The sequence below is a fragment of the Eleutherodactylus coqui genome, chromosome 1 (genome assembly GCF_035609145.1).
Source record: "Eleutherodactylus coqui strain aEleCoq1 chromosome 1, aEleCoq1.hap1, whole genome shotgun sequence".
Classification (NCBI taxonomy): Eukaryota; Metazoa; Chordata; class Amphibia; order Anura; family Eleutherodactylidae; genus Eleutherodactylus; species Eleutherodactylus coqui.
Window position 1 is genome coordinate 326,951,049 of NC_089837.1, and position 13,032 is coordinate 326,964,080.

The window sequence follows — 13,032 nt, forward strand, 5'->3', positions numbered from 1 at the left end:
TAAAACGTTACAGAACTATATAGATTTGGCATCACTGTAATCATACTAAAAGGCAGACTAAAGAGAACATGTTATTTATGTCCCATGGTGAATTCAGGATGCAAAATGTAAAAAGTAAATAACTGTGAAATTACATTTTTTGTCCATCCCCTTCAGAAACAGTTAATATAGGGTGTGACGGGATGATAAGAGTTGTAGTGGATGGGAAGTATATTTCTTCAAGACTCCTATCATTCTGTGAAGCAGTGGGGAGCAGGTTCACCTGCTAGTTATTAGTTTATTCCTAGTTTAAAGGGGTTGTCCCGCGCCGAAACGGGTTTTGTTTTTTTTCAACCCCCCCCCCGTTCGGCGCGAGACAACCCCGATGCAGGGACCTAAAGAAAAATCCGCACAGCGCTTACCTGAATCCCCGCGCTCCGGTGACTTCTTACTTACCGGCTGAAGATGGCCGCCGGCATCTTCTCCCTCGGTGGACCGCAGGGCTTCTGTGCGGTCCATTGCCGATTCCAGCCTCCTGATTGGCTGGAATCGGCACGTGACGGGGCGGAGCTACACGGAGCCGGCATCCTGCACGAGCGGCCCCATTGAGAAAAGAAGAAGACCCGGACTGCGCAAGCGCGGCTAATTTGGCCATTAGACGCCGAAAATTAGTAGGCTCCATGGAAACGAGGACGCTAGCAACGGAGCAGGTAAGTGAAAAACTTCTTATAACTTCTGTATGGCTCATAATTAATGCACAATGTACATTACAAAGTGCATTAATATGGCCATACAGAAGTGTATAGACCCACTTGCTGCCGCGGGACAACCCCTTTAATGGACAGCTCCAGTGGCTGTGCAAGAGGGGCAGAGGAATGTGCAGTCTTCTCTGTCTGGATACTCAGGCACTCAAAGCTATGGGAGCTGTCATACTGTGTCATTTGTGTGAGCACAGGACTAAAACTGCTGCTGTTTTGTGAATAAGGTTGTGAGGGTCTGTTAGCACTCTAGTCAGCAGTTACGGCCAATTTATGTTAAGTCTGAGCTGCACGGACATACGTTATTTTGTCTTTACCCTCTGAAGTGACTGTTTTCTCTAAAGCTGCCCCTCAAGTTAAAGAAAATAATAGCTATCTGGAGAGTTCAAGTCCAGGCAGCTTGCATTGAATGTGTGGTATGCATCTCGGGCGATCCCCAACTAATTCCCTCACAAGGGTCATGAGTACTTTGTATGTACTTCAAAATGGTGCAATTCAAAAATGCAACTCTTGCCACAAAAAATAAGTTTTTACGCAGCTACATCTATGAAAAAATATAAATGTTATAGCTTTCAGAACGGGGGTAACATCACTTAAGGAGAGCACCAAGAAGGTGAGTGAGAAGACTTATAGGACCATCCATGCTCCTCTGGGCAATATGCAAAAAAAGGAGATGGAACAACACCTCTGCAGAGCCACCTATTAGATCGCAACATTCCTTTAAATCAATGCCTGACCCTTTAGACATGTTTTTAGAGCAATGATTGGGAATTGGAAATCAAGCCAGAATCCATACACAGACAGCTGTTTTCGGGGATTATACCCCTAATCAGTGTGCAGTAGGTTGCCTTGAAGAGGTATTGTTCCATCTCCTTTACTTGCATATTATCCAGGGGAGCATGGATGGCCTTAAAGGTCTCCTCGCTCACCTTCTTGACGCTCTACTTAAGGAGTTAGGTTACCCCTCCCGACCCACGTCATAGGCCTCTTACTAGCCGAGCCAGGATCCTACTGCACAGATGAGGGGCAAACCCTAAAAAAGTCGTAAATGGCTTAAAAAGGCCTTCTAGATGGGCAGTGATTCTGACGTTAACGAATGCCAAAATATAGCATGCTATTTAGTTCTTGTTAATGCCATTTATGCACAGCAGAGGATCTCTAGTATGGGAATTAACAATTATTTTTAAAAAAGTTTCTCCCCATAGAGGTTGCATTCAACAGCAGCTTGTCCCTCTATTTAGGCAAGGAGATATGCTACCCATGAGTGAGTATTTTTATGCCTGCGTAAAAGATCTGCTCAGCTGACAAAAGTTTGTCTGTTTGTTGACTTATAGTGGATATATTTATATGGGCCAATGTCAAGAACATTAATGTTCATCCTCAGTCATCAGCATATTTAAAAGGGTCTTTAATCCAAGATTTGTAGTCAAGTTAGTAGTGGCTCAGAAAGCTGTCAAAAAAGGGGTATGTGTTAAAGGTTGTAAACTTCCCTGATATCCCCCCCCCCCCCCCCGCCCTCCCCCCATCCCACCCCCCCCCCTATAAAGATGATGTAACATGCAATTTCTAAAGACGATGATGTAAAGCCTCTCTTTTTGCTCTGCTTGAAAATGCTGTACACTCTGAAAATTCAAAAAAAATTATAAGTATAAAAAAAGGGGGATATGTGTACTTTATTCTTCTATTTGAACCATGTTATATTCAGCTTTCACTAAATAATATGATCTGTTATGTGTTTTATGTTCTTTAATAAAACAAATTTAAAAAAAAAGAAAAGAAAAAGAAACGGCTATGTAATCTGCCTTATCTAGCAGGCTCCTTGTAACACAATGCCCCGTCTTTAGCTTTCCAGTATATATTGATAATAGTGGCCATTTTATGGTCCTTTTAGATAGGATAACACTCGTCCAAGTGATGCTCACTCCTGTGCTGTTACGCAGGAGTGAGTATCGTTGACGTAGCTCACAGCACTTCCCACTGCCGGAGGTGGAATCGGCTGAGCAGTGTTCTCTCCCCGTCCGCTTCCATTCACAGTAAACAGTCAGTTTACACTGAACAGCTCGTTGTTCTGTTTTCTGCACGCAGAAACTGAATGACTGAACAACGCCTGTTCAGCCACTGCATGCATTTACACGGGACGATTATTGTTCAGATTCGTTTAGAGCGGGATTCAGAACGATAATTATCGTCCCGTGTAAAAGGGCCATTACGCGCAATCCCAGCTCCTTCGTGCACCTACTCAGAAGTGTACGTACAATTCCAGTATGATTTATGCCAGTTTCTATAGTAAATTATACATAAATCTGTTGGCCCACCGTGGTCACTCCCCTCCCGGCAAGCCCCATTTACTATTCAGAAAAGAGTCAGGGGCACTGCGGAAAGAAGATAAGTCACAAATATTTGGGCAAATACCAGCTTGCGTAAAACGTCGTGACTCTTTTACGCCAGCAGCTGGTATAAAAAGTTTTTTAAATGTGCCCCAATATGTGATACGGAGACCTCTTTGGTAAAAAATGGCTGAAGAACAGTGCTTTTCCCCTCAGTATAAAAGACTAACAGGGACAGAAACTATATGACACTGAGATGAAAAAGGTCTCCATCTCACATATTCACCACTACAGTTCTGTCTATGGTCTGTCCTAGTTTCTGTCCCTATGCGGTTTTCTGAATAGAAGGTGGAAGCCATACAGCACCAGCAGTGGACTGAAAAAATACTGCCTAAAGAGCCTTACTGGATAAAACCAAAGTTGTGCATTCACTGTTCCAACTAGATTGTGTAATACCAATGACACAAGATCACAAATTATATGCAAACAAACAAGGAAATGTGTAAGGTTCAACGCATTATCTGTAATATATTGCTTTAGATGGGCTGAAGTAATACGGTACTAATCTCATGCTGCATATCTGACATTTGGCTTTTTAGCCATTTCCAAGATTTTACAAGAAATGCTGGCAGATTATGAAGTTGACAGCAGCTGAAAATATAGTAATATGTCAGTACTGGGAAGTCTGTAGATGTTAGTGATATATTTGGCTTCAAAAATTCCAGCAGCTCAAACCAATGGGAAATGTTGAGCCCTGTATGCTACTAGAGGTTTCAGTTTGCATGGGGAACTTAGCAGGCATGCCAATAAAGCCAAAAGCTTAAAATAAGTACAAACTTCCCAATTCAGATTTCCTTTGCCATATTTGGACATTTTCTTAAGACACAGTGTGAATGTGCAGTATGCTACATCTAAGACTATGCTCATAACTGTTTTTAGAGTGCAACTCTCCAAACTTTCAGAGCAGACACACTGCCAACACGTAAGTTACATATATTTTGGGAAGAGAAGGCAAATGTTACTATGCAATAAACACAAGTCAGTCTGACAGTAAGATTACAGTTTACAGCACATTCATCACACAATGTGGCTTATTTTGCACATTCAGATACTATGGCTTAATTCTGTGCAAAATAACATGAATAGGATTTAATTTTATACACAAAATACTGAGTGTATAACTGAATAGAAGGTGGCAATAGGAGGACACGCTATTAGGGCTTAGTCAGACGGGCGTTTTTAGCCGTGATTTGCGCATGCGCATGCGTCCGGCGATTTTTTAAAACCATTGCTTTGCAATGGTATCGGACACATGAGCGCTTTTTATGCGCTCGTCCGATAAATTATAGAACAAAAAATCGCAGATCGCACCTATCTGCGATTCCTGTTCTCTTCTGTATATGCGCTCAATGGGGCCGGCGGCAGCAGCGCCGACCCCACTGAGAACATATAGAAGACAAATCATTCTTCTCTGCCACAGCTGTAACAGCTGTGACAGAGAAGAACGATGTTTGCCCATTGAATTTAATGGAGTGACAACACAGCCGCTCCATTGAAAGCAATGGGCTGCCGGCGTGCGCGGGGTGAATTGTCGGGAAGGGGTTAAATATATAAGCCCTTCCCTGCAATTCATCCTAAAATGTGTTAAAATAAAAAAAAATGTATACTCACCTTTCCGCTGCAGCCGGAGTCCAGCCGCGGCCGCTGTCAGTTCTCCTGAACTGCTTCTCGGCACTATTCAGCCGGCGGGGCTTTAAAATCCCCGCCTGCTGAATGATCTGCCTCTGATTGGTCACAGCCCTGACCAATCAGAGGCTGAAAACACTCACACACCCATTCATGAATTCATGAATGGGTGAGTGACTGCTGCCTTAGGGGCAGGTCTGACTCACATCCATTCATGAATTCATGAATGGGTGTGAGTGAGGCATGCCTCTGATTGGCTCAGCGCTGAGCCAATCAGGGGGCAGGTCTGACTCACACCCCCTTCACACCCACTGCAGGACGGCCGCGCGGAGCTTCGGCTGCCAGCAGAAGGTGAGTATACAATTTTTTTTTATTTTAACACATTTTAGGATGAATTGCAGGTAAGGGCTTATATATTTAAGCCCTTACCGACAATTCATCCCGGGCTCGCCCGCAGCGCATTGCTTTCAATGGAGACGGCTGTATTGCCGTCTCCATTGAATGCACTGCGCTGGACAGCTCCGGCCCGTTTCTAATGAAACGCGGCTAGGAGCAGATTTTCGGGCGATTTGCGGGCGACTTGCGTGCACCGGTCACGCGATTTGCGGATGCGGATGCGCAAATCGCGCGAAAAAACGCCCGTCTGACTGAGCCCTTACCAAGGAAGTTATCAATGTATTAATACACCTCCAGAAGGAATAGCAAAGGAACAGCAGCGTTCTAAGAAAAAAATCTACAAAATGGTTATTTTATAAGGAATACAATAGGTAAATCAGGAGTGATGACAAGTCCTCTTTCAACACAAATGCATGTAAAGTATATCAGCACAAAGCAAATCAATTCACTTTAAGGAAGGCTTGCATAGGATATATGCTTAGAAGAACAGTTCAATTAAGGTCACTTTCTCAACTGCACTTGTATTTCCGTTGTTCAGCTCTGTCCTCGAACCGCCAAATCTGGCACCTGTACGTCTCCAAGCAGACCCCAGTGAATACTTGAGTTCTTACCGCATATTTTCCTTAACGAAATAGTGCGGCATGCTGTACTATTTCTTCTGAGATTTTGTGCCAGGAGCCTCCAGCGCAGATGTGAAAGAGGCATACTTGGGTAGCAAACATGGCTGGCCTATCATGATAACTCAATTTACAATGTTGCAGTACATTGCAATTATGTGTAGTTATCCTAACATATTAACCCTTTGCAATCCAATTTTGGATTCAGGGTTTCCTAGGGGGTTTTCTCTTTCTGCCATTATGCAACGGCACCATCTGTTGGCTAGAGCCTGTACTGCGGTATGGGACATGCTTGAGAGGCCCCCGACAACAGAGCAGCCAGTAATATACAGTAAGAATACCCTGCTGGACGTCTTCTGACATCGGAGCAGTACAGCTTTCAATCAGAATGTCTTTAGATGTCAGACAGTGGATTGGAAAGGGTTAATATCACGACAACATTTGCTGTATCTGTAAATCATGTATTTCATTTTTCTTTCATTAACTACAATTAAGCATGTAGAATAGAAGAAAAACAAGTTTATTGTTTTGGTAAAGTCACATTTTTAAAAACAATTTTATCTACCTGTACAGCACTTTCCTGGATCTTGCCACACTGGAGTGATATACTCCCTGCACAGCATAGATGTGTGCAATAGATTGTGTGTGCTTTATAGCAGCTGCATCAAATGGACAAAAAAGTCTCCATAGACTAATAGAGCCTCAATGAAAGATGTAGCTCTCATACCACAGAGACTTTGCATATAGTGTTCTTATATTGCCTTATATAGGCCTGAGGCCCTTCTATAGATCTGCTATCTGTCATTAAAGCGCATGCCCTCAAATAATGATGAGATGACTGTGTCAATCCTGGCCAAGTCTATGAGAGAGCGTTGTATCACCAACGTCTCTTCGACTTCACATCTAAGGATGAGAACTGCCATTTGGTAGAAGTTAAACGGGATGATAGGGAGCGCAGTTCCGACTTTAACTCCATAATTGCTTTTTCCTGCAAGGCTTTCATGCAACGTATAAGCAATTCAAGGTTTCTCTTTGTGGATAAATCCTTCAGAAGACTGTGCAGGTCCCTTGTAGTAATGTGGGATTAGTGAAGGCAGGATGAATCTGAGTCAGAGGGGAAGGAAGCCGATGAGACTAAAGCCCCATTTACATGCAAAGATGATCGCTCAAAATTCATTCAAATGATAGGGACGATGACAGTTTGAGCAATCATTTTTCAAAAGCTGCTAATGGGTATTAGTGCCCATTGGCAGCTTATTAGCTTTATTTGCATGTAAATGAGCCTTCCTGAGCTGTATACAGATAACAGTAGGTGGTCTGTTATCTGCATACAGCCCTTTTGTTCTGCCGAGGGATTGCAGCTGAAAACAATGCTATCAGTGCTCCCGTGAAGAATCACAGTGTGCAGTCCCTGCTATTAGCTGTCCGTCCGAATGATGCATTTTAAACTCAACTAAAAATGATCATTCGGACGAAAAGTAACTCTGCGGGAAAAGGCTGTGGTAGTTTGGTGAAGACACTCTAGTATCTCGGCAGTCCCATGGAGGGTGCAGAGAGCGCTGGCTCAGCTAGAGCTCCATTCAGACTCCTCCTCACTGCGGGTGGTGTAGCAACTCCGCAGTGACAGGAGAATGGGACACCTGTTCTTGAGATTGGCAGGGATCTCAGCAGTAAAACCCCTACCGAAATCATCATTTCTTACTGATATGATAGTTGGTAAAGTGGTTTAACCAAAATTTCAAGTTATCCTGTGGATAACTTGAAATTTTGGTACACTCCCTTTCACAACTATCATTTCAGCAAGAAAATTCTGAAAAAATATGGATTATTTTGTTTCTGTTGGCACAAACAAAAGAAAAAACAAGTAACACACTTACGGCCAGCTAGCAGGTATTGATAATATTGTACCACATCTGACGCCAATAACAAAGGATGGTTTGCATTAAATGGTGGCTGTAGCTCATTCCACTGAGGAGTCCTGAGGAAATAAAATGTGTAAAATATTAGTAATTTAATATCATTTACATTAAAAAATAATAATATAACGATGCAGAATATATTAAAGGGGTTTTCCAGGCAATTTTTATTGGCAACCTATCCTCAGGATAGGTGATCAATAGTTGATCAGCTGGGGTTCGCACTCAGGGCCCCAGCTGATCAGCTGATTGGGTGCCTGTTGACACCGGCAAAACACACAGGGAATGTAGCGGATGCAGATAGCTCTGACCTCTGTGTAGTGGCTGGTGCTGGTAATGGAAGGCCCAGCTCTCATTGATGTTGATGAGAGCTGCACCTGTAATTACCAATGCTGCCAATTACACAATTACGCTGCCCTCTGACAACAGCACCTGCAACACTTGAGACCATGTTCCTGACTTTCTCTTTGGCAGATATGAAATGTATATAATCTTGTAAAGTGCTTCTATATAAGGAAAGGTATAGGTCAGTCTACAAATGTGTAATTTTAATGCATTCATAACATTGGATGGTTTACTTTTAAATAACACATATTTAAACTATGGTACAAATCATAAAGAATACCAGGAGTTTGTTCGGGCATCAAACAATATTCTACTCACTATGGAAGTGCTAGGCAAGCATATTTTCACCTTCCTTTCTTTCCTTTATATTGGACAAATGTGCTCAGGCCAGTTAGGAATTTTCATGGGTGCTTTTGGTATTCTGCTAACCTATCTTCCCCGTAGCTGCACCAAAATGTTGTCAAATGTGTGTGTTTCCTTCTTACTTATGTGAGATTGGGTCAGATAGGCTAGCTTTTGCTCTCCACTCGAATTAGTGAACCTTAGGCACCCATAATCCTGTCGCTGGTTCACCGGTTGTCCTTTTTTAAAAAAATTGTTAAGTTCTAACCACTGCATACCAAGAACACCCCAGAAGACCTGGCGTTTTAGAGATGCCCTGACCCATTCAACTAGGTCATTCAGATTATTATATTTGCCAACTTTTTCTGCTTTCAACACATCAACTTAATAGACTAACTGTTCACTTGCTGTGTAATATATCCCGCTCTTTGACCGGTTGCGATTGGCACTAGACAATCAATGCTATTTCAGCTACCATTGGTTTAATGTTATGGCTGATTGGTGTATATTCTAAAAAAAAAATAGTTGTAAAATTGGAAGGCCATCTTACTGAACTGCATGTCTAGAAGCCCAATCATGTACATTAAAACAGTGCTCAGCAGCATTAACAAAGTCCTTAGATCAGACAAAACTCCTTCATGTTCTTACTCTATGAAAAATGACAGTTCTGTTCAATATGAGGTCATTTTAATTAAGGAATGTTCCTTGTAAATTGCTCTGTATCGTTCATATTGATTATACCAATACAGGAATAACCGCTGCTGCAGGACAATGCATCCTGAAAATCAATTGCAAAATACTTTAAAATGTCCAAAAAAAAAGACACTGGGATAATATTTATAGATTGATTTCTGCTTGGTGCAGCTAGGTCTGGCCACATATTAAGGGCCATTTCAATCTAGACTAACTTTTATTAGAAAACCAATGGAACAATGCTACATTGCTACACAATCACATTAATGTAGATATAAATTAGAGGGTAATGATAATAAGACTAAGTAATGGTAGAGAAATATCATTTATAAATGTCTGATGAAATAACATTAGTATATTTCATATACTTTATATAATGTATATTTGCACCTGCACGTTATACAGATAAATAGCTAGCAATTTCTGACCATTGCACAGCTACTAGAGTGAAACCTATCCTCATGAAAGGTCATCAACAGTTGATCTGTGGAGATCTACCGCTCAGGATCCCCACTGATCAGCTGATTGTTAGGCTAGCTGTTGCAGTGGCCTTGTTGGAAAAGCTCCCACTGGATTCAACCCAAGGAGCTGCAATACTGACAGTGTTATCTACTTTCAATGCTGTCTGCACTGAAAGCTGGCCTGGTAATCAGATATTCAGCAGGGATCACAAGCAGATCCCAGCTGATCAACTACTGAGCACAGGTCATCAATAAAGTCAAGGACAACCCCTTTAAGAAATAATTGTGATGTACATGTTTGTTTGCAGTCATAAATTTGACAAATGTATGTTAAAATGGGACCTGAATGAACAAGAGACCCCATGTGGTTACAGTCTGGACTCCTTCAGATGCTTAAGTGTCACAGCGATCATGTGGCATCTCTCAGCCAATAAGGCACGTTAATTTACATGTAGCGTGTATATTAAATCGGCACTCTGAGCTTGGACTCTTACGTCCCATAGAGCAGGGTTCCCCAACTCCAGTCCTCACGGACCCCACAGGTCATGTTTTCAGGATTTCCTCAGTATTGCACAGGTGATGTAATTATTGCCGAAGCCTCAGACATTGCCACAGGGGTTCTTACAATAGGATATCCTGAAAACATGACCTGTTTGTGGTCCCTGAGGACCGGAGTTGGGGACCCCTGCCATAGAGCATCTTATACATCATCTTGCTTAAGTGGATTTGTCCTGATGACTGATTCTTTTTAATTTCAGAGAGATTTCCTGTATATTCTGCAAAACTACCACCCTGTATACATGTACTGTTTCCAAAAAGGCCCCACTTAGCAGTGTGTTTTTAAGGCATCTGTTCACATCGCAATGGAGGCTCTGATGCAGATCTGGCACAAAATGCTGGAGGGATGGGCAGAAGCCAGGTGAACCCCTATTATAGTCAATGGTGTCTGTCTGTAATGTCTATTTCCATCATAGGACAAATCTAGCATTCTGTTTTACTGCTCTCATGATGGAGTAGAAAAATGGAATGTCAAATGATTATATGAACCACAGCCTAGGCAGCATCTGACAGAATTTAAAGAAAATCTTTACAAAATAACGGTTTCCTTTAAAGGCTTCTGATATAACTCTATTCTGACAAAAAAAAATGATATCAAGGTTTCCTTTCAAAACACAATGTGATAAACATTAACTTACCTTACTAGAGTCCAACTGGCACGTGGCGATGTCCACATTTCCAGTGGTGTGTCATCACTTATCTTGGTTACAGTGCTCAGAGGTCGAGGCTCCAACACATGTTCTACTAGAGTCCCATAACAGCTAATAATGTACAGTGATTCCACCATGTATTGCTTGGATTGATCTTAGAGGAAAAGGATGAGAAAATTAAAACCAAAATTCAACAATGTTCACCAACAGAAGTTTAGAAACTGTCTCCTGGCAACATTGTTATTGAAAATATATTCAAGAACGTCTACTATCAAAAGGCTGAATAGATCAAATCATTGCAGAATGTTAAAATAAGTCTTTTTTGGACTAAGCAAACAATACTTTCTGCTATTCACGTAACACACTTTTTCAAAATGGTTGCTAATAGCTGCTAACAGTGTTCAGTTCTGTTAGAATACATATTTCTAGAATATTATATGATTCTAGACTATGATATGCCGAACAGTGAATTTCAGTGAACTCCTCAATGAACAGATCTAAAAACTCTAGCCCATTCATTAACCAATTAGACTCCTCTGCAACTAATGTCTATTTCACACTACATTTAAGTGTGTCAGAAAGATACATTTGGTTAGCAAAAATAGTTTTCACATGAACATTGTAATCTACCCATAGCTTTCTATGGTTTAAGCGTGTGTGCAGATATTGCTTTCCTAACACTATTGAAAAGCATGGTCTGCCATTATTCTAACAAAAAATTGGAAAAGCTATGATATACTTTTTACAATAAAAAAGTCAACCAAACAATTAACTATTCTGCCTTAAAGGGGTTGTCCCGCGCCGAAACGGGTTGTTTTTTTTCAATAGCCCCCCCGTTCGGCGCGAGACAAACCCGATGCATGTGTTGAAAAAAAAACCCGGATAGTACTTACCCGAATCCCCGCGCTCCGGTGACTTCTTACTTACCTTGCGAAGATGGCCGCCGGGATCTTCACCCTCGGTGGACCGCAGGTCTTCTGTGCGGTCCATTGCCGATTCCAGCCTCCTGATTGGCTGGAATCGGCACACGTGACGGGGCGGAGCTACGAGGAGCAGCTCTCCAGCACGAGCAGCCCCATTCAACACGGAGAAGACCGGACTGCGCAAGCGCGTCTAATCGGGCGATTAGACGCTGAAAATTAGACGGCACCATGGAGACGAGGACGCTAGCAACGGAGCAGGTAAGTGAATAACTTCTGTATGGCTCATAATTAATGCACAATGTACATTACAAAGTGCATTAATATGGCCATACAGAAGTGTATACCCCAACTTTGTTTCGCGGGACAACCCCTTTAACCCTCTCCAATCCACTGTCTGACGTCTAAAGACATTAGGATTTAAGCCTGTACAGCTCCGTCGGGGTTCTCTTACTGTATATTGCCAGCCTCTGTCGGAGCCTATCCAACACGTTACATCATGCAGTACTGGCTTTAGCCAGCATATAGCGCTGTTGTATAACAGCAGAAAAAGAGTAAGCCCCCTAGGAAAACCAGGATCCAAATTGGATTGGAAAGGGTTAAAGCAGTGTAGGTTATCTTATATGACAAATGAGCATATGTTGTTTTCAAGCAAAAAAAAGTCATATAACTCAAAGAAATATAATTAGAATTGGATCTCTGGCAAAATTGCTCTACAGGATAAAGGTATATGCACATGTTGCATTTTTTGTGTTATTTTCCTCTATCCTGTGCAAATTATGTCAAATTACATTGTGTTCCAATTGTAACATATCCAATTAAGGAATTTGCACCGAAAATCTGAAAGAAAAAGTATAGTATGCTACAAATGAATCTTGTTTTAACAAAGCCAAATGACAAGCATCATAATAAAATCTTCAGAGGCATCTACACATACTGCAGATTATTGCAAGAACTGCAACAAAATTCCCAACAAAATTTAACTAAGGATTTGAAACGACAAATGAAACTTCTTTCTCTACTAGGGAGTCTATATTCCCTTATAGGTTAATCTTTAAAAATAGTTAACAATAACATTTTATATACTATGTGTGAACATAGCCAAAAAAGTAAGCAATATAATTAATGCAAACGCTCTAAAGAGAATCGAACAAACCCTAAAATAGGTTAAAACTTATCAAATGTCAACAGATGGTAATGGAAACTTCAGGAATCAGAGTTGGGGTTATTCTGGAATCCTCGTTGGTATAATGACAAAATGTGCACCTCTGATATGCAATTTAGTATATGCTACTCTCCCTCTCAACAATAACCTGCTATAATGGTTACTAGTAAGGAATAGTAAAATGAAGACTGAGGTGATGAAGGCAATCAATGACTGCTG

General features: G+C 41.5%; 1 protein-coding gene across 3 annotated transcripts in view; it reads right to left on the reverse strand.

The window, feature by feature from the left end:
* Nucleotides 1-13,032, reverse strand: part of BCAS3 (BCAS3 microtubule associated cell migration factor) — a 1,118,574-nt gene that overhangs the window by 607,237 nt on the left and 498,305 nt on the right. For all 3 annotated transcript variants that reach the window (XM_066575105.1, XM_066575107.1, XM_066575106.1), the window contains exons 18-19: nt 10,717-10,882; nt 7,641-7,741 (exon numbers count right to left, since the gene is read on the reverse strand). In XM_066575105.1, the coding sequence (XP_066431202.1) occupies nt 7,641-7,741; nt 10,717-10,882 (267 nt within the window). The remainder of the gene's footprint in view (nt 1-7,640; nt 7,742-10,716; nt 10,883-13,032) is intronic.